The sequence below is a fragment of the Oncorhynchus tshawytscha genome, linkage group LG20, assembly GCF_018296145.1.
Source record: "Oncorhynchus tshawytscha isolate Ot180627B linkage group LG20, Otsh_v2.0, whole genome shotgun sequence".
Taxonomy (NCBI): Eukaryota; Metazoa; Chordata; class Actinopteri; order Salmoniformes; family Salmonidae; genus Oncorhynchus; species Oncorhynchus tshawytscha.
Window position 1 is genome coordinate 19,026,871 of NC_056448.1, and position 18,894 is coordinate 19,045,764.

An 18,894-nucleotide genomic window follows, 5' to 3' on the forward strand; every position below is an offset into this window, starting at 1 on the left:
GAGACAAATTCATAGGAAGAAAATTGGCTTTAGAAACCTGCCAGAAGCTTTGGTTTACCACAGGGAGCATCTGTTCTCCTCTACCTCTCCTGGCTGGCAAAGTACAAGGATGTTGTCTGTAGTTTTGAATCTGCATTTAGAGAATTTAATTTGAAAACTAAATCTGAATTCATCTGAGAATTTGAATATATGAAACTTTGATGAATTTGAAATTATAGTTTGTAAACTTGATAAACAGACAATGAATGCAATATCTACCATATTGAAACTGAATGAATTGAAATATAATTTTAAAACTGAATGCAATATTCATTCAATTCAGTTTCAAATCATGAAATACAAGTTCAATTTATGCATTTGTGCATTACAAATGCAAAAATATTAAATTCAAATGTAATATCCTAATACGAATAAAAAATGATGGAATTCAAATACAATTTCTGTTGACACTGAAATCACTCCATACCAGAGTCTTAATATTTGTATTATTTGCTTACAAGAGCACACAGTAAAGGGCTACTTTTCTAAGCCCCCTCCAACATTCCAACATTCTAACCTCGCCTGCCAAAGTATTCTGTGAAAACAAAGCCTATTTATTGTCAGCACTTATTTGACCTTAGCATTCAGAACTGTACATAAAAAACAATACCTGGCTCTCCATTCTGTCATCATGACTCTAATAAAGCTAGTTTAATTATTTGTCGAAGTCCCAAAACAAACAGATGATTAAGCACAATACACTCTTCCCCTGCAGTCTCGATTAAGGCACTGATCCCCGCCCCTTCTTCAGAACAGGACACGTATCAACATTTCCCATCACAGGGAAACTCCCTACCTGATGACAGTATTGCACTGGAAAGCCATTTCACTTCCCCTTAGAGCCAGTAGTGGTTGCACATGCAAATCGACCAAAGGAGAAAGCAGTTATTACTTATATTACAGGCTTGGTGTTCAAACCGTCTATCTGTCCTATCTTATTAATGAGTTGCAACAAGCAGGTTTAATTATAGATGAGATAAAGAACAAGGAACATAATTGGTTTCTTGTTGGGGATGTAGATAGAATAAGTGAACAACCTATCAATAGGCCAACAAACATGGCAAGTTTGACTGTATATTTGGGTATTCACCGACATCGGCAGACATCTTCACCATCCTTCTTTATTGAAATCACACAGCAGCTCCAGTGCCCTTAAGACGGAACGTCGGTCACCTTTCTTTCAAATAATTGTTAATGTTATTCCATTCTCCGGCCCACTTTATATGAGCAGATGCAACACTGTACAAGCTGCTAGAAAATAATTGTATCTTGTGGCACCAAGATCCTGTACTTTAATGTACAGCACTGTTCCTATGCTCTACCAGGGCTAGAAACCAGCAGAAGCAGTGCTACAGTTTACATTCACCCACAGTCTCAAACAACCATTCACTCATCCCCCTTCCATGCAGGTCACATTTCTCCAAAAATACTCTTGTAAACGTATTTGTTTTCTCATTTCCTAGCTAGTGCAATTATAAATCTGGGCTCCTGATTACAGAAACAGGACCATGCTAAAGCTTACCCAAAAGAACCATACGACAGGATCATATATATATATATATATTAAACACAACACAACTGGCCCAATCTTGAAAATGGCACATATAATAAAGCATTGGAAAGAGGAAATGTGATCTTGTTTCATTGTTATGTTATCCCAAGCATGCCGGCGTTTTGAAAGTTGGCCCAGTGTAAGCTGTAGTCGAATGACATTGGGGACAAAAATAGATTTGTTTCTGAAACCAGATCAATCTTGTGTTTTAGTAAATATAGATGTTTCCAGAACAATAATATCTAACAAACATGATGTGCTTTCCCATCATGCAATTATAAAACAACAAAAAAAGTCTGTCCATTCAAATGACTGTTTTGGGAGTTGATTAAACCTCATGTTTTTAACCAGGTGTTAGATTAAGTACACATTCATAAACTATAACATACATACCGCGTGGGTGTCTGATAGGCCTATCAATATGTTACCCCAAGCAACCCTTCCATTTAGACTCCCTACTTGTGGCAAAAATGAGCAACTAGAACAGAAAAAGTGCGACAAAACTAGTAAATGCCGCTGTGCAACATTTTGTCTCTCATCTCCCTAACTGTCGTCGTCAGCACGACCGTCCGTCTAAGTCCACTAACCTCAAACCTTCCAAGATAAGGGGGCAAATGTCAGTTACCTCTTTAGAACAGTCATATCTCAGCAGCTCCATAAGTTTACCATCAATACCCTCCCTATCACCTCTTCAAATAAGCCAGAAGAAATGTATCATATTAGTTTCATTCAATAATTTACAACAACAAAAATTGTTGGAGGATGAAAGGAAGCTGTAGGCTGGGTGCTGCAGTCGGTGTCAATCCTTTCTTCTCAGCGTGTCTCTAGCATGCCTCCACCCCAGGCCAAGGCCAAACCCAGGTTACACTAATCTGGGTCAAACGTAGGCCAAACGTAGGCCAAACGCATGACTCCGAAGAGAAACACATATACCAGTCTCTCCTCCTTGGAGTATTAATGATCTATCTTCAGGCAACTGCTGATTGTTTTCTGTATGCAGATTCATAAATGGCTCTGTTGTTGTTGTTGATTCTCTGTACTCATTTTGCATGCAAGCGTTGTGTTAGTGCATGTTTGTGTCTCTGGCATTGTGATACTGTGTGTTTTTTTGTAAAGGTATGCTAAATGATGCAAACACTGTTAAGTGTCTCAGATGCATCTGTACTATATCAGAGGTTAAAATCACAAGGTGTGTGGGAACAGTGTGTGTATATACGTGAGTCTATCCGCCAAAAGACACAGGCATTGCATTGACTGGCTAATTTATTTTATTTTTTACCTTTATTTAACCAGGCAAGTCAGTTAAGAACAAATTCTTATTTTCAATGACAGCCTGGGAACAGTGGATTAACTGCCTGTTCAGGGGCAGAACGACAGATTTGTACCTTGTCAGCTCGGGGGCTTGAACTCGCAACCTTCCGGTTACTAGTCCAACGCTCTAACCACTAGGCTACCCTGCCGCCCCAATAGAAGAAATCATCTTGTATAAGGATGATCCATAGACAAAAAAGCCCTTCATATTTCCAGATCAAGTGTTCAATCAGTTGGAAAACCACAACCCTTAAGCAACAGGGTAAGAGGTTAAAAGTTTCTCTTCTCTTTCACAAAATCACATGCTTGGTTTTTCCCCCACATGCAATTGTTCAACTTATTTGTTGCTCTGTATGTTGAGATGAGATCATATGATATCTTCCAAGAATTTGTGTGACACTTAAAGAAGGAACATGGTCATTTGTGTTAAATACACTGATCCATGTTGTTCCTGTAGAGAACTGTACGTTCAGTCTCTCACACAGCCAGTGCAGTGTGAGCTGCTTCAGTGTTACTGTTTTTCCATTTTTAAATGAGAGATTTTTTATATTCGCTAAGTCATTCTGCTTGTTCCCCAGCAATGCCTGTGTCTGTTCAGCATAAAAAAATCTTGTACTTCTTGTACTCCCTGTCCTGCTAAAAAATACACTGCAGTGTGTGTGTTTTTGTGTGTGTGTATGTTCATTGCACAGTACTGTAAGTTCTGCAAGCGTGGCTTCTCGTGCTGAGAGGTTCCCTTTGGAGAGCGTGGAGGAGGACAAGAGATGAAGGAGAAAAGAAATAGCAAGCGATAGACAAAGTGTGGTGGTGGATGGATCGGAGACAGTAGTCAGGGGATATTCACTGCCCGTTCACTATCAGGCTGTCTCAAAACTCCTCCCCTTCCTGTCCCGGGGCCATGTTACCCCGCTCTCCGGCCTCGCCTCCCGGGATCATCGTTCCCTCCACACCATCCAACCCCATCTCCTCCTCCTCCTCCTGCTGCTCATCCCCCCCTGCCTGGGAACCAACGATCTCCGCGTCCACGTCCTCCCCTACAGCCACCCCCGATCCCGGGCTGCCCATGTCCAACAGGGCGTGAGTCCTGAGTGGGTCCTTGAGTTCCGGGTACAGCCTCTGGTCCAGGGAAAGGCTAGAGGGGGTCAGGGATTTGAAGTCGGTTTCGAAGGGGAGCACCACCCCGGGTCCGGCGGCTCCCAGGGCCAGGCCCAGGCCCACCCCAGCGGCCACCCCCACACTGGCCCGGTAGACCTCCATGCCGTCGGGTAGCATGGACTTGATCTTGGGCAGCCAGCGTTTGCGGACGCGCCGCGCGTTGGTGCACATGTCAGCGGCGATCACGTTCATCTCACTCTCCTTGAAGTTGGGCGCAAAGTTCTGACAGTAGACTGGAGAGAGAGGGGGGGTGGGAGTTGGAAGACATTCAGCTTTGTAAATCAGTAGCCGTTTTGCCTGTGGCTCAGTCAACAGTACCAGTCAAAAGTTTGTACACACCTACTCATTCAAGGGTTTTTCTTTATTTTTAATACTTTCTACATAGTAGAATAATAGTGGACATCAAAACTATGAAATAACACATATGGAAATGATGTAGTAACCAAAAACGTTTAAACAAATCAAAATATATGCTATAATTTAGATTCTTCAAAGAAGCCACCCTTTGCCTTGATTACAGCTTTGCACACTCTTCACATTCTCTCAGCCAGCGTCATGAGGAATGCTTTTCCAAAAGTCTTGAAGGAGTTCCCACATATGCTGAGCACTTCACTCTGCGGTCCAACTAATCCCAAACCATCTCAATTGGGTTGAGGTTGGGTGATTGTGGAGGCCAGGTCATCTGATGCAGCACTCCATCACTCTCCTTGGTCAAATAGCCCTTACACAGCCTGGAGGTGTGTTTTGGGTCATTGTCCTGTTGAAAAACAAATTATAGTCTTGCTAAGCGCAAACCAGATGGGATGGCGTATTGCTGCAGAATGCTGTGGTAGACAGTGTCACCAGCAAAAGACACAGACATTGTCACCAGCAAAAGACCACACACCATCACATCTCCTCCTCCATGCTTCACGGTGGGAACCACACATGCGGAGATCATCCGTTCACCTACTCTGCATCTCACAAAGACACGGCGGTTGGAACTAAAAATTTCACATTTGGACTTTTCAGACCGAAAGACAGATTGCCACCTTTCTAATGTCCATTGCTCGTGTGTCTTGGCCCAAGCAAGTCTCATCTTCTATTGGTGTCCTTTAGTAGTGGTTTCTTTGCAGCAATTTGACCATGAAGGCTTGATTCACGCAGTCTCCTCTGAACAGTTGATGTTGAGATGTGTCTCAAGTCAATTCATAAGGTGCAGTTAACTCTAATGAACTTATCCTCTGCAGCAGAGGTAACTCTAGGTCTTCCTTTCCTGTGTAGGTCCTCATGAAAGCCAGTTTCATCATAGTGCTTGATGGTTTTTGCGACTGCACTTGAAGAAACTTTCAATGTTCTTGAAATGTCCTAAACGCATTAAGAAGGAAAGAAATTCCACAAATGAACTTTAAACAAGGCACACTTGTTAATTGAATTGCATTCCAGGTGACTACCTCATGAAACTGGTTGAGAGAATGCCAAGAGTGTGCAAAGATGTCATCAAGGCAAAGGATGGCTACTTTGAAGAATCTAAATTATAGCATATATTTTGATTTGTTTAACCCTTTTTTGATGACTACATGATTCCATGTGTTATTTCATAGTTTTGATGTCTTCACTATTATTCTAGAATTAGATTTTTTTTAAACCTTCAATGAGCAGTTGTGCCCAATTTTTTGACTGGAACTGTATATGCATAGTTGATCGTTGTTTTTAAAAATAATAAAACAAACATTACACTTAAACGAGTGATGTTAAAATGTACTTGAACTTCCATGAATTCACACCTCTTCAGTAATAATCTCACAAATCATCTACAATAGTTTGACTCTTAAACAATAATCATTCAACAGAGGCTGCCATCCCCATGAACCATTATCCTCCATATTTCACAATGTAAGATCAACATTTGACCAGCGCCAGACTCACGTTTGACAGCATTGAGCACACGGCTGTCCAGAGGTTTCCTACTGGGGTCACTGGTAGAGGAACGGATGCCAGTTCCACAGCTGTTAGCCAGGGTGTTCCTGCAGGCACACAGAGCCAACACCAGAGGGCAGCGGTAACACCAAACTCATAGGATTACATGTCTCAACACGACTGACTGTGCTGCACTCCAAACCATAGATTTATGCTGACTTGAGAATATACATTCATACATATATATTACACTTAGAAAGCAAGGAATGTAAATGTAAGTTGGATATGTGGAAGGATTTTGAGTATGAATATGACCCCACATGAAACAGATCATTATAAATCTATACTGACAAGGTTAACATCTTCTGAATCTGAGTCACACCTAAAACATGTAAATAATGTCATTATTAATCAATACCTTTAGACTAGCTTTGACTTACCTGTCGAAGAACGTGGCGAGCAGGCGACGCAGTAGGACTTTGTGTTTGATGCCAGCACACAGGTGACAGTTCATCAGCTGGCCCCGTGTCATAAACACAGATGTACCTTGGGTGATATGATAGAGAGCTCCCTGAGTGAAATAGGTTTCCCTATCACTAAACTATTACCCTGTTTCTATCACTACTCCATTACACTGTGTTTCTATCGCTACTCCATTACCCTGTGTTTCTATCACTACTCCATTACCCTGTGTTTCTTTCACTACTCCATTACCCTGTGTTTCTATCACTACTCCATTACCCTGTGTTTCTATCACTACTCCATTACACTGTGTTTCTATCGCTACTCCATTACCCTGTGTTTCTATCGCTACTTTACAACCCAACTCTGCCAGCCTCTCATTTCTTTCATGAAACATTTATGCTGTAAAAGTACTCTATCACCCTGACAGTGCTATTTCACTCCATCACTTATTTTGTATCCCTTTATTCCCATCACTTATGTGACAACTCTTATGAATACAATTTCCAAAGTATTTATAACAAATGGCAAATCAACTTGAACTTGAACATTTCATACAGCATTTGATCTAATCTCAACCTGACTAGGTATCCCCCTTTCCATTCCTTTTACCTCAACCCTTTTACCAAAGACCAACAGAGACCTTGCACTATTCATCAATCTCCCCTGCAGCATACCTCCCACCAGCTCCAGTTTCTCCCCCGGGTCTCCTTCAGTGTAGAGCTTGGGGTGGCAGCGGTATCCGATCTGGCTGATGAGGCTGGCGGGCAGGGCCACCAGGTCCCTACGGACCAGCACACAGGAGCGGTTCTCCAGGGACAGGGGCATGGCTGCCATCTCTGGCTTGTCCTGGACTGGAGAGGGACAGGTGAGGAGAGGGGGAGGGTTAACTCTGTAGTGTAGGAATTCATAGGGAAGAGTTATGGATAGAACTATAAACCCTTTCTATAGAGAGGGAGGCGTTCACCCTACGTGAAATACAGAGAGACAGAATGACAAAGAGAATGAGAGTCACACACATACACACACTACTATCTAGTCGTAAGGGTGTTTAATAAATTCTAAGTTCCAGATAAGCAATGTGCTGTATCATCACCTTGAGGGACACAGGAGAGAGAGTTACTGGTTTCAAACTTTGGATTCCCTCCCAAAAACATCCCATTAACCTCAAGATACTGTACATACAAACACTTACACCAGACACGTCCACACACACCAGAAGTGCTCTCTCACACACACACACACACACGTTTCTTCTTCTATCCTTATGGGGACCAAACAATTGATTCCAGTTCAAAATCCTATTTTCCCTTAACCCTAACCCCAACCCTAACCCTAACCCCGACCCTAATTCTAACCCTAACCCTAATTGTAACTTGAATCCTAAACATAAGCCTAAAATAGCAATTTTCTTGTGGGGGCCAGCAAAATGTCACCACCTGTCCGAATTGTACTTCTGGTCTCCACAAGTATAGTAAAAACACACATGCACACAACGCACGCACGCACGAAACGCACACACACACACACACACACACACACACACACACACACACACACCACTCTCAAATATCCCACAATGTCACCCTGGGGTGCTCTGACTGATTGCAGATAGAATGCTGAAACTCTAGACTTTGACAAACCTGTCCAATAACAATGCCTTGAGCAGCAAAAAATATGAAGCACTGCAGTAGGGAGAGTGAAGTGTGTGTGTGCATTAGAGTTGTGATAAAGGAGCTGTTGTTGGTCACGATGTACAGTAAAATGTATAACTTCATACAGCGTTCCCAAATGCCTATATAAAGTCCCATAAGCAGTGGCGACCTGTCATTCCTGTAAGGCAGCTCCAAAATGCAGCTCCAAAATGCCTAGCTCAGTGCTTTCTGTGGTGGTGAGGCAGCCAGCGGAAAATACGGAGCGTAGGGGTTGGTAATGTTCTCTAGTTGCGCCGTGATTGGCTCAGTGTTCTGTCACTCATGGTGACACTGCTTCACTGCCAAATCTAAGGGTAGAGCTCGAACATTCAAGTACCTTGGGTGCTGCCATAGAGTTACATTAGAAGTGCCCATCCAAGAAGGCTCAAGATCATTGGCCACAGATAAAATCAAGTTATATCTACAGTAGCTTTGTTGGGACTGATCATGTCAACATCATACTTTCAAATTCTTAGCTAGCAGTCATCATCATGAATCAAGTCAAATCTACTGGTAAATCCTTTTTAATCCTTGTCATATGAAGATAAATAATGGAAAGAAATTCTAGATAAAACAATGCTCTTCGGCCTTTGGACATAAACATTACACAACCAGTTCTAAATCGCAAATTCAACTATGAGTGGTTTGGAAGGAATCAGTGGCTAACTGTAAGCATTGCAAAGCAATCACTGGTCTGCAATTCAGTGGAGTGGGTGTGTGGTACCAATTCTGGATTTAAGGGTCTCTTTTCCAAGCTTAAAATGATAAACATTCAACATTAGCCATACTGTCAATCCAGCATGATTTCTGCCTCTCTCAAAACAACTGTTTACTCGGAACTGGGAAATCAGACCTAAGTGAGTTCAAGACAACTGGGAACTCGGGGAAAAAACGAGCTCTGACTGGGAAAATAAGTTTGGAATGGTCATCCAACTCGGAATTGTAAGTCGGGAACTCAGGCCTCTTTCTAGAGCTACGACCTAAAGATCACTGACGTCATCATGATTCTACCCCCCAGAGCTCCCAGTTGTCCTGAAAGCACCATAAATCCAGAGAATGCCAGACTTTGATGACAAAGTTTGATGACAAAATTAGTCCAACGAAGGACCGCCGTGCCACCTTCCTTTTCCAAGTAAGCACAGCACAACAAGGTAAGTCCAGAAATGTCTTGTATGCTGCTGCATAAATGATGTAATATGCCAGGGAGATATGTACACTGTAGATAAGAAAGTAATACCAAGTGTATGTAGTGTAGTAAGCTGTCAGTAGTCCATGTGCCTCACCCTAATAATTTGGTCTATTTTCCCCTCTTAATTTCACCTACTGTTCTGATTTGGTGGTGCACATGTAGCCTGTAACCTGTTTTAGAGAAATATAATCATTGAATTTTGTAAGAGCTTTCATTGTCTGCTTATATGCCCCCTATATTTATTATATGGTTCTGACTTGGTGTAAAGGGAGAACACTGTAAGAACGGCCCATGTTCTGAATTATGTTGCTGTACATTCAAAAGTGCAGAACAAATACTGTAGTTATTATGACTATGTTCGTCCTAACTCGCTCATTAATGTATTAATCGAAATTACAGATTGAATCTTATCTGCTTGTTGTCCCCTTATGACATAGTTTGTACATCTCAATTGTCAGTAGAAACCACATTTGTTTAAGCAAGTCAGCCATGCTTTTTTTTAAAGGCAGTAAATGTGGTTGAACTGTTTCACCGCCAGACATGGCTCAGCTGATGAATGGCAGACATGGCTCAGCCATGGCTCAGCCAGGTGAAACAGTGGTAAGGTGTTGGGACTGCTGTTGGGACAGCTTTATGTAGGCCCTAGCAGTTTGTGGGCACCGTTTGTCACCGTTATAGTGCAATTAATCTATTGTTTAGTGTTGTGTAGTGGTTTTGCTGGCATGCATCCCCCAACATTACTTTGGGTTTTCCCCACCAAGATTTACATGCTAAAATCACCACTGACTATAAACATGACATGATGCAATGCTAATGTTAAGCAGGCCTAAATGATCTATATCATTTATGACATGCTATGAGATCCATTATATGAAACCCATTTTATGAAGTCACATGTGACATTATTTATGACACATCCATTCATGATTTTGTAAGAACAAGTATAGGACAGCCTACAAAACTGGCACGCTTGCATATCAAATGTGTTACCTGATACAAGAGTACTAACCTGATCCATTCTCCAGCTCAACATTTAGTAATACGTTTCTTAAATATTGCCCCCTAAAACCATTTTTCTACATGGCTGTTTTTGTCTGTATAATATGCAACATATTCTTTGATTCTTACATTTCAAAATGAAAGGAATATTGCTTCATTTGACTCATGAAGTGAGATATTGCGAGAGAACCTTTGCTTTGACATCAAAGGATATTCTCATGCTAAGAGGTTATCAGAGAATTGGGCAGCACTTTATGTGACGCAGTCCTGGAAAGTATTTTCTAGAAAACTACAATTGCTAGCATGTAGTTCTAAGGTAAATACCAGGTAAAAGATATACAGTAACAGCATTATCCAGCAACAGTTGATACTTACTTCCGTATGGGTTGGCTGAGCGCCCATAGATCTGACTGTAGGCCTCTTCCGTGATCCCGTCGTACGGTTCTTCCTCAAACTCCTCATCCTCGTTCTGGTAGGAGGTAGGGCTGTCTGTGGTGGGCAGGCTGGAGGCCCCAGGACTGGACCTCTCTCCCCCGGCCACTGGGTAGGGCTGCATCCCGGGGAAGATGGTGGTCCCGACCGAACCTGTGTAAAACAATGAGCTTCCCCTGGAGAGCCGTCCCCCCAGCTCAGATGAAGAGGACCCTCTCTTATGATGACTCAGGCTGGGCAACCCCAGTGGGGTCGGATCGCATCCCTCCAGTTTGATCTTCCGTGTGGGCAGCACCAGGGAGGGGGACCAGCCCTGTGGCCCCAGAATGGAGGTCCCTGCCCCAGCCAGGGTGTTGTTGCTGGGACTCTGTGGCTCTGAGCCTGATTGCTGCTCCTCCATAGCAGCCGTTTGGGAGTCGCAGTGGGGAGAGTTGGCCTTGAACATCAGGTCCATGCCCCTCTCCACAATATGCTGGATCTGAAGATACCCGGCGGTGTACATCACCACCAGCTGCTCGCTGGCTGCCATGGTCAGCTTTCCCGTGTAGCAGAAGGATAATATAAGCTGGAAGCAGGCGGGAGTCACCGATGAGGGCAGCTCGAACTGGCTCTTGGATGAGCCACTGAACAGGTCTCGGAAGTAGAGGCTGCTGGCGGCTAGTACAGCCCGGTGGGCCTTAAAGGGCTGGCCTTTAACCAGGATGGAGACATCACAATACTGGCCCAGCAGGCGCTGCTCGTTGAGGGAGCCCAGCACGGTGCTGCCGAAGCTGGGGATCTCCACGTGGAGCAGCTGGGACATGGTGGTGGAGGAAGAGGAGGAGGAGGAAGAGGGGCTTTAAAGAGTCACCACAGACAAGATCAGTGAGAGGGACATCTGTAGAAGGAAAGAGATGGATTAGACAAATTGGAAAAGTTGAGAAGAAAGGAGGATACAGTTCAGTGTGTTAGAGACAGACAGCAAAAAGAGAGGTGAAAGACAAGTGAAAGAGATGTGTGACAGAGAGGCTAGAGTGGGCTGGGGTGAGAGAAAGAAAGAGTGAAGTGTGAGAGAGATCAGAAAAAGAAAGGTGAGAGAAGAGTGTGTGAACAAAGAGAGAGAAAAGAGGGTGGGAAATAGACAGAAAGAGAAAAAGGCAGAGGAAGCTATTTAAACACATGAACATCGATCCCTTTGAATGAGGGCATTGTAAAACGCCAATTTTGGTTAAGATGGCTTGATTTTACAGAACTATAAAAAGCTGAAATTCTTAAAATAATATTTTTAAAAATCACATTTTCTGTAAAGTATGAAATAATTAAATGATGTCATGATTTTGGCAGACCTCACTGAAAACATAGAAACTGCAGAAATGTGTTAAAAAAAACATGAATGAATAATGTCCCGTTAATATGCAAAGTAAGAATTCAAAGTAGTTGAATTCAGTGATAAAAGGAAGTTAATATAACCATTGTAATGATATAATTGACACATATTATTCACACTCGTAAGTGTGATCCCTTCACATTGACTATATAAACTAAACTGTAGCCAGCAAGGAAACACATGCATTATCCCTGGAAACACATAACTTCGGAGACACAAATATATTTAACTTTGATAGCTCCCTTTACAATAACAACCAGTTACAGGTTGACAAGCTCCCCAGATGTATTTGCATCTGCTCCTTCATTCCATGAACCTTATCTTTGTGTTTTGCTTCCCCACTCACTCGCCAGTTTCATTATTGAGCAATGCTGCAGAAAGGTTTCCAGGAATACAAACTGAAAAGTGTCATCCCCCTCTCCCTCCTCCACAGACACACACATCCCTCTCTTCTCTTCTCCTCTTTCTCGCACACACATGTATGGACACACACAGACACCACACACACACACACGCACACACACACACACACGCACGCACGCACACACACACACACACACACACACACACACACACACGCACGCGCACACGCACACACATCCCATCCATCGCAGACAGCTCTGACCTGTACAACCCAATCCTCAGGAAAGGAGAGTGGACACACCATGAAGCTTTCACGCGCCAACACCAGAAAAGAAAGCAGGAGGAGAGAAAAAAGCACTCTGTTGCTCTCTCTTATTCTCAAAGCCTCACTCTCTGACTCTATCTTGCTCTCTGTCTCACTTAGAGCTCGGAGCTTTTCTCCCTTCCTCTGTTTTCATTCCCTCTCGCAAAGCTTTTCTCCCTCCCTCTGTTTTCATTCCCTCTCGCAAAGCTTTTCTCCCTCGCTCTTTTCTCTCTCACTCTCCTTTTACTCTTCCTCTCCCTCACCTTCTCCCTCTCCCAGGGCTGAATTCAACAAGTGCTGCTGCAGCTGGAGAGAGCGCATCAATGATGAAAGGAGTGGGAGGCTCTCTGTGTGCAATCAATGCAGCATCTATACGTATGTCACAGGGAGAGGGAGGGATGGAGCGAGAAAAAAAACAGGGTAGAGTTACAGACAAACAGAGACGGAGACTGGGTGGAAGGGGGGTGGGGGGGGGTGTTGAGACAGAGGGAACGTCGCTAAGAAAGGCAATTGCGTTGTAGCAACTTCAGCTCCTATCTGAACCTAAGCAACGGCCAAAAAATAGAAAACGTCATAAAAATAGCAAGTTAATAAAATAAGAGTTGAATGAGAAAAAAGTAAGGAGAAAAGGAGTTAATTACTGTCTGAAATGTGCAGTTGAAAGTAGCCCTGTCATTCACCCTGAAATCTCCAGTTTGATGCAAGAACATATTGAGAATGTGACTCATACTTAAACAGCTCATACCACTACCACTACTGATTCTGAATGCCGGAAAAGATTCAACTTGCTAGCGTTTGTGCAAGTATCACATTGGGAGTGTCTGTTAAAACGCTGTGACTGTCTCTTGGGGGATTTTAAACATGAGTGAGTGAGTTCTCTAAGTGAGATGTCACTGGGTTCACTATGTTAGCTTGTTCAGGTAGACAGCTCCCTCTGTTGTCTGGTTGCATTTTTGGACAGGCACTGAGCAGGTCTCCCGGACTGCTGTTTGTCGGTGGATTAGAGCGGGAAAAAGGACCCCAGACGTCATTGAGTGTGACAGAGGAAAGCCCAGGGAAACGTTAGACAGCAGCTTACTGTACAGAGAGTGTCTCTGCTAAGGACTGTGAAGGGAGCTGTGAACATAAAACAACCATGACACAGATTGACACACGTAAGAGAGAGAGAGAGAGACTGAGAGAGGGAGAGATGAACGGGAACAACTGAGTGAAAGGGATAGAGAGAGGGAAAGAGGGAGTGTCTAGTGTGTGGGCAACATGATGTGTGTGCCAATCCTTTTTTCCCTCTTAACATTTGGCATATTAAGAAAACTTGTAGATTCACTGGTAATTTACTCACTGCTTAGCAATGTAAACAACACCAGCTAGAATACACACTGTAGGCGTAATGATGGCACAAATACATGTATCTTGTTATTCTTGTCATGTAGTATTTCCCCCCCCCTCCCTCCCTCCCTCCCTCCCTCCCTCCCTCCCTCCCTCCCTCCCTCCCTCCCTCCCTCCCTCCCTCCCTCCCTCCCCTCCCTCCCTCGCTCCCTCCCTCCAGCCAGTCAACAACCCAGCCTGCCAAATGTAATGCAAATAGAGATATCCAAACTGGGCAAACTTCTCACTTCACATCCCCACAGGGAAAGACATCACCCCCTTTCTCTTCCCCTCTTCCTCTCTTCATATCATGGCACTTTCCCTCTGAGCTGCTGTCTTTCTGCCAATTAATGCACACAGGGCTGCAATGCAGTGAGTCCCACGCGCCACAGCACAGAGAGAAGTGAAGCATGCTGGGTATAGAGTCTACAGACATGCATGTACGTGCCAGCCTGGGCAGAGAGGGGGAGGGGGATCCAGAAATATGTTGAGTCAGGCAGACGGGAGGACACAGCACTGCGCACAGCACATCAGCTCTGAAACAGCCCACTAAATTTAGACTTTGTACATTTCTGATAACAAACATAAAGAAATGAACTCCATCAACCGGCTGTCTATTTCTGGCTAATCTTGGTTAAATCAACTGGCTATCTATTTCTGGCTAATCTTGGTTAAATCAACCGGCTGTCTATGTCTGGCTAATCTTGGTTAAATCAACCGGCTGTCTATGTCTGGCTAATCTTGGATAAATCAACCGGCTGTCTATTGCTGGCTAATCTTGGTTAAATCAACCGGCTGTCTATGTTTGGCTAATCTTGGATAAATCAACCGGCTGTCTATTTCTGGCTAATCTTGGTTAAATCAACCGGCTGTCTATGTCTGGCTAATCTTGGTTAAATCAACCTTGCTGTCTATGTCTTGGCTAATCTTGGGCTATAAATCAACCGGCTGTCTATTTCTGGCTAATCTTGGTTAAATCAACCTATTTCTGTCTATGTCTGGCTAATCTTGGTTAAATCAACCGGCTGTCTATGTCTGGCTAATCTTGGATAAATCAACCGGCTGTCTATTGCTGGCTAATCTTGGTTAAATCAACCGGCTGTCTATGTCTGGCTAATCTTGGTTAAATCAACCGGCTGTCAATTTCTGGCTAATCTTGGATAAATCAACCGGCTGTCTATTGCTGGCTAATCTTGGTTAAATCAACCTGCTGTCTATGTCTGGCTAATCTTGGTTAAATCAACCTGCTGTCTATGTCTGGCTAATCTTGGTTAAATCAACCGGCTGTCCATTTCTGGCTAATCTTGGTTAAATCAACCGGCTATCTATTTCTGGCTAATCTTGGTTAAATCAACCGGCTGTCTATTTCTGGCTAATCTTGGTTAAATCAACCGGCTATCTATTTCTGGCTAATCTTGGTTATATCAACCGGTTGTCTATGTCTGGCTAATATTGGTTAAATCAACCAGCGGTCTGTCTGACTAATCTTGGTTAACCCAGAACTAAAATCTCATGTAATTTAGTCAGATTTATGTTTACGTGGTCTGTCCACGAGAGATTAATGTTTGGCTGTCGTGTGCTCTGTGTGTATCTGTTTGTGTCTCTGAAGTTGAGAGAAGGAGCGGGATAGAGAGAAATATATATATATATATATATATATATATATATATATATATATATATTTGAATATATATATATATTTGAGAGAGAGAGAAACAAATAGAGTACCCTGTGTCAGAGTGTGTGTGTGTTTGTGTGTGTTTGTGTGTCCACGCCCGCACGCTGCTGTACGTCAAAGCCTCATTGACAGCGCCCTCTCTTTTTTTTTTACTAGGTGTGTTTTTATAATCATGTCTTTATGTGGCACTGTGTGTTATGAGTGTGTAGGTGTAGTTTATGGAACGGGAGATTTGAATGCTGTTACTGCTCCTACCAACTGTATTGGAATGTGTTAATCAGGGCTGCACTCTGGTTGCTGGTGCTGATTATTTGTAATAGCAGGCTGGACTATTTGAATATGCAATGCAGGCTTATAGACCAGATGGTATAGGTCAACCCTACTCCCTCCTCTCCACACACACAACACTGAAATTAAACAATTTTAGAGAATATGCACAAAGGGACAATATAACACAAAACATGTTTTAAAACACAGCAGCACTTTTTAATGTTTGTAATGGGAGCTATTGTTTAAACCTGTGATGATTCTATGTCCCTTAGATGAGTCCATTCAAATTCTTTGCAATATTAAACTGAGGCAATATATGCTAAAAGCTTTCCAGTGTAAAGTCTATAGTCACTGCTATAACGGTGAGGCTATACAATCTCAATATGAACAATCCATCTCTATAAATATTCAGATACTGCAGTTGTTCTCATGTCTAAAGTGTAACAGACAACAGATTCCATCCACGTTGTTGAGACGGCCGACTCCCTGGCAACAGTTCTACCAATCGGGACGGACTGACGGAGCGTCTGCCGCGGCTCTCGTTGATGCATTGAGAGAAGAGAGAGATTGAGGAGAGAGAGATTGAGGAGAGAGTGAGAGAAGAGAGAGAGAGAGATGTCTGACTGCTTATAGCTGCTTCTAACGCAACATCAGGCTTTGCTTGACCTCCCCTGGGATAAGTTGTCTATACAAAGACAATGTCAGATCATTTTTGTTTGTCGTTGGAATCGGCTGAATCACCGGCTTATGTAATATGGATATAGTGATTTTTTTGTTGGTGATATGATATTGTCTAGATTTTCTTTCGAATCTGAAGCAGTGCACTTAGACTAAAACTTTGGATGGAAGGTTTTGTCTAACATTGGATGGAAACAGCCAAGTTCCAAGTTTTTAAGCTGTCTCCAAGCTCTCGTTGTCATCACAATGGGAACACATACAGCACAACATACAGTGTAAACGTATAGTGCGTAATACATATTTATCATACAACGCATCATCCACATATTTCTTACCTAGTCTGGTGCATATGCTTATTGCAGTAACTAACTACCTTCAATTCCCTCAACCTAAACACTAACATTTCAACCACCCTCCACTTGAGTCCCTCTACACAGGTTTCTGACAGTGTACTCCTGTAGTGGTACCTGTCTCTATCCCTCAGTAGCAGAGATGAGGGGGTAGACTCAGAAGAGGGACTGCCAGTGAGTTCTAGGCAGGCAGACTGGTGTTAGACTAATGGACTCCAAGTGGGCGTAGGAGGTAAACAAACAAACAGTCACAGCAGCTGCATCAGCCCCACTGACAATGACAGCAGGACATCAGGGCTTTTAGAAATACAGCATGAGAGAGAGAGAGAGAGAGAGAGAGAGAGAGAGAGAGAGAGAGAGAGAGAGAGAGAGAGAGAGAGCGAGCGAGGCACAGTGAGGAATGAGAAAGATAGAGATATAAACTGTAGTAGGCTATACGCATATTGAAATTGGAAAGTGAGCGAGAGAGTGAGAAAAATGTATTATACAATAAACACATACAAATTCCAATTGGCTACACTTAAACTCTTTAACACCATCCTCAGCTCTGGCATCTTCCCCAATATTTGGAGCCAAGGACTGATCACCCCAATCCAGAAAAATGGAGACAAATTTGATCCCAATAACTACTGTGGGATCTGCTTCAACACTAACCTCAAGTAAATCCTCTGCATTATCATTAACAGCAGACTCCTATATTTCCTCAGTGACAACAACATCCTGAGCAAATGACAAATTGGCTTTTTACCAAATTACCATATGACAGACCACGTATTCACCCTGTACACCATACCTGACAAACAAACAAACCAAACCAAAAACTATTCTCATGCTTTGTTGATTTCAAAAAAGCTTTTGACTCAATTTGGCATGAGGGTCTGCTATATTAATTGATGGAAAGTGGAGTTGGGGGCAAAACATACGACATTATAAAATCCATGTACACAAACAACAAGGGTTTGTGTGCAAATGTAAAAAAACACACACATATTTCATTCCTCAGGGGTGAGACAGGGATGCAGCTTGAGCCCCACCCTTTTCAACATATACATCAATGAATTGGCGAGGGCACTAGAACAGTCTGGTGCATCTGTCCACAACCAAGGATGGTATACAGCAGCACCTAGCTCTTCTGCACAGATTCTGTTAGACCTGGGCCCTGACAGTGAATCTCATTAAGACAAAAACAATTCCAAAAAAAGGTATATTTGCCAGGACCACATATACAAATTCCATCTAGATACCGTTGCCCTAGAGCACACAAAAAAACGATACCTACCTCTGCCTAAACATCAGCACCACAGGTAACTTTCACAAAGCTGTGAACGATCTGAGTGACAAGGTCAGAAGGGCCTTCTACGCCATCAAAAGAAACATACATTTCAACATCTCATTTTGGATCTGGCTAAAAAATACTTGAATCAGTTATAGAACCCATTGCCCTCTACGGTTCTGAGGTCTGGGGTCCACTCACCAACTAAGAATTCACAAAATGGAACAAACACCAAATTGAGACTCTGCAAGCAGAATTCTGCAAAAACACCCTCCATGTACAACGTAAAACACCAAATAATGCATGCAGAGCAGAATTAGGACGATACCCACAAATAATCCAAATGCAGAAAATAGCTGTTACATGCTACAACCTCCCAAAAGGAAGTGATTCCCAAACCTTCAATAAAAAAGCCATCACCTACAGAGAGATTAACCCACAGAAATGTCGGCACAGCAATCTGGTCCTGGAGCTCTGTTCACAAACACAAACAGGACAGCAACAGAATTAGACCC

The 18,894-nt window shown here is 43.0% G+C and overlaps 1 protein-coding gene across 3 annotated transcripts in view; it reads right to left on the bottom strand.

Annotated features, from left to right (window-relative positions):
• Positions 1–466: 466 nt before the first annotated feature.
• The window catches only part of LOC112219334 (nucleus accumbens-associated protein 2), a 36,087-nt gene continuing 17,659 nt past the window's right edge, over positions 467–18,894 (bottom strand). Inside the window, exons 1-6 of one of the 3 annotated variants that reach the window (XM_024380486.2) lie at positions 13,029–13,163; positions 10,676–11,609; positions 7,096–7,272; positions 6,397–6,502; positions 5,966–6,063; positions 467–4,290 (exon numbers count right to left, since the gene is read on the bottom strand). In XM_024380486.2, coding sequence (XP_024236254.1) covers positions 3,770–4,290; positions 5,966–6,063; positions 6,397–6,502; positions 7,096–7,272; positions 10,676–11,534 — 1,761 coding nt within the window. In that variant the 5' untranslated portion in view covers positions 11,535–11,609; positions 13,029–13,163 and the 3' untranslated portion in view covers positions 467–3,769. The other 2 variants (XM_024380487.2, XM_024380484.2) reach the window with 2 other exon arrangements.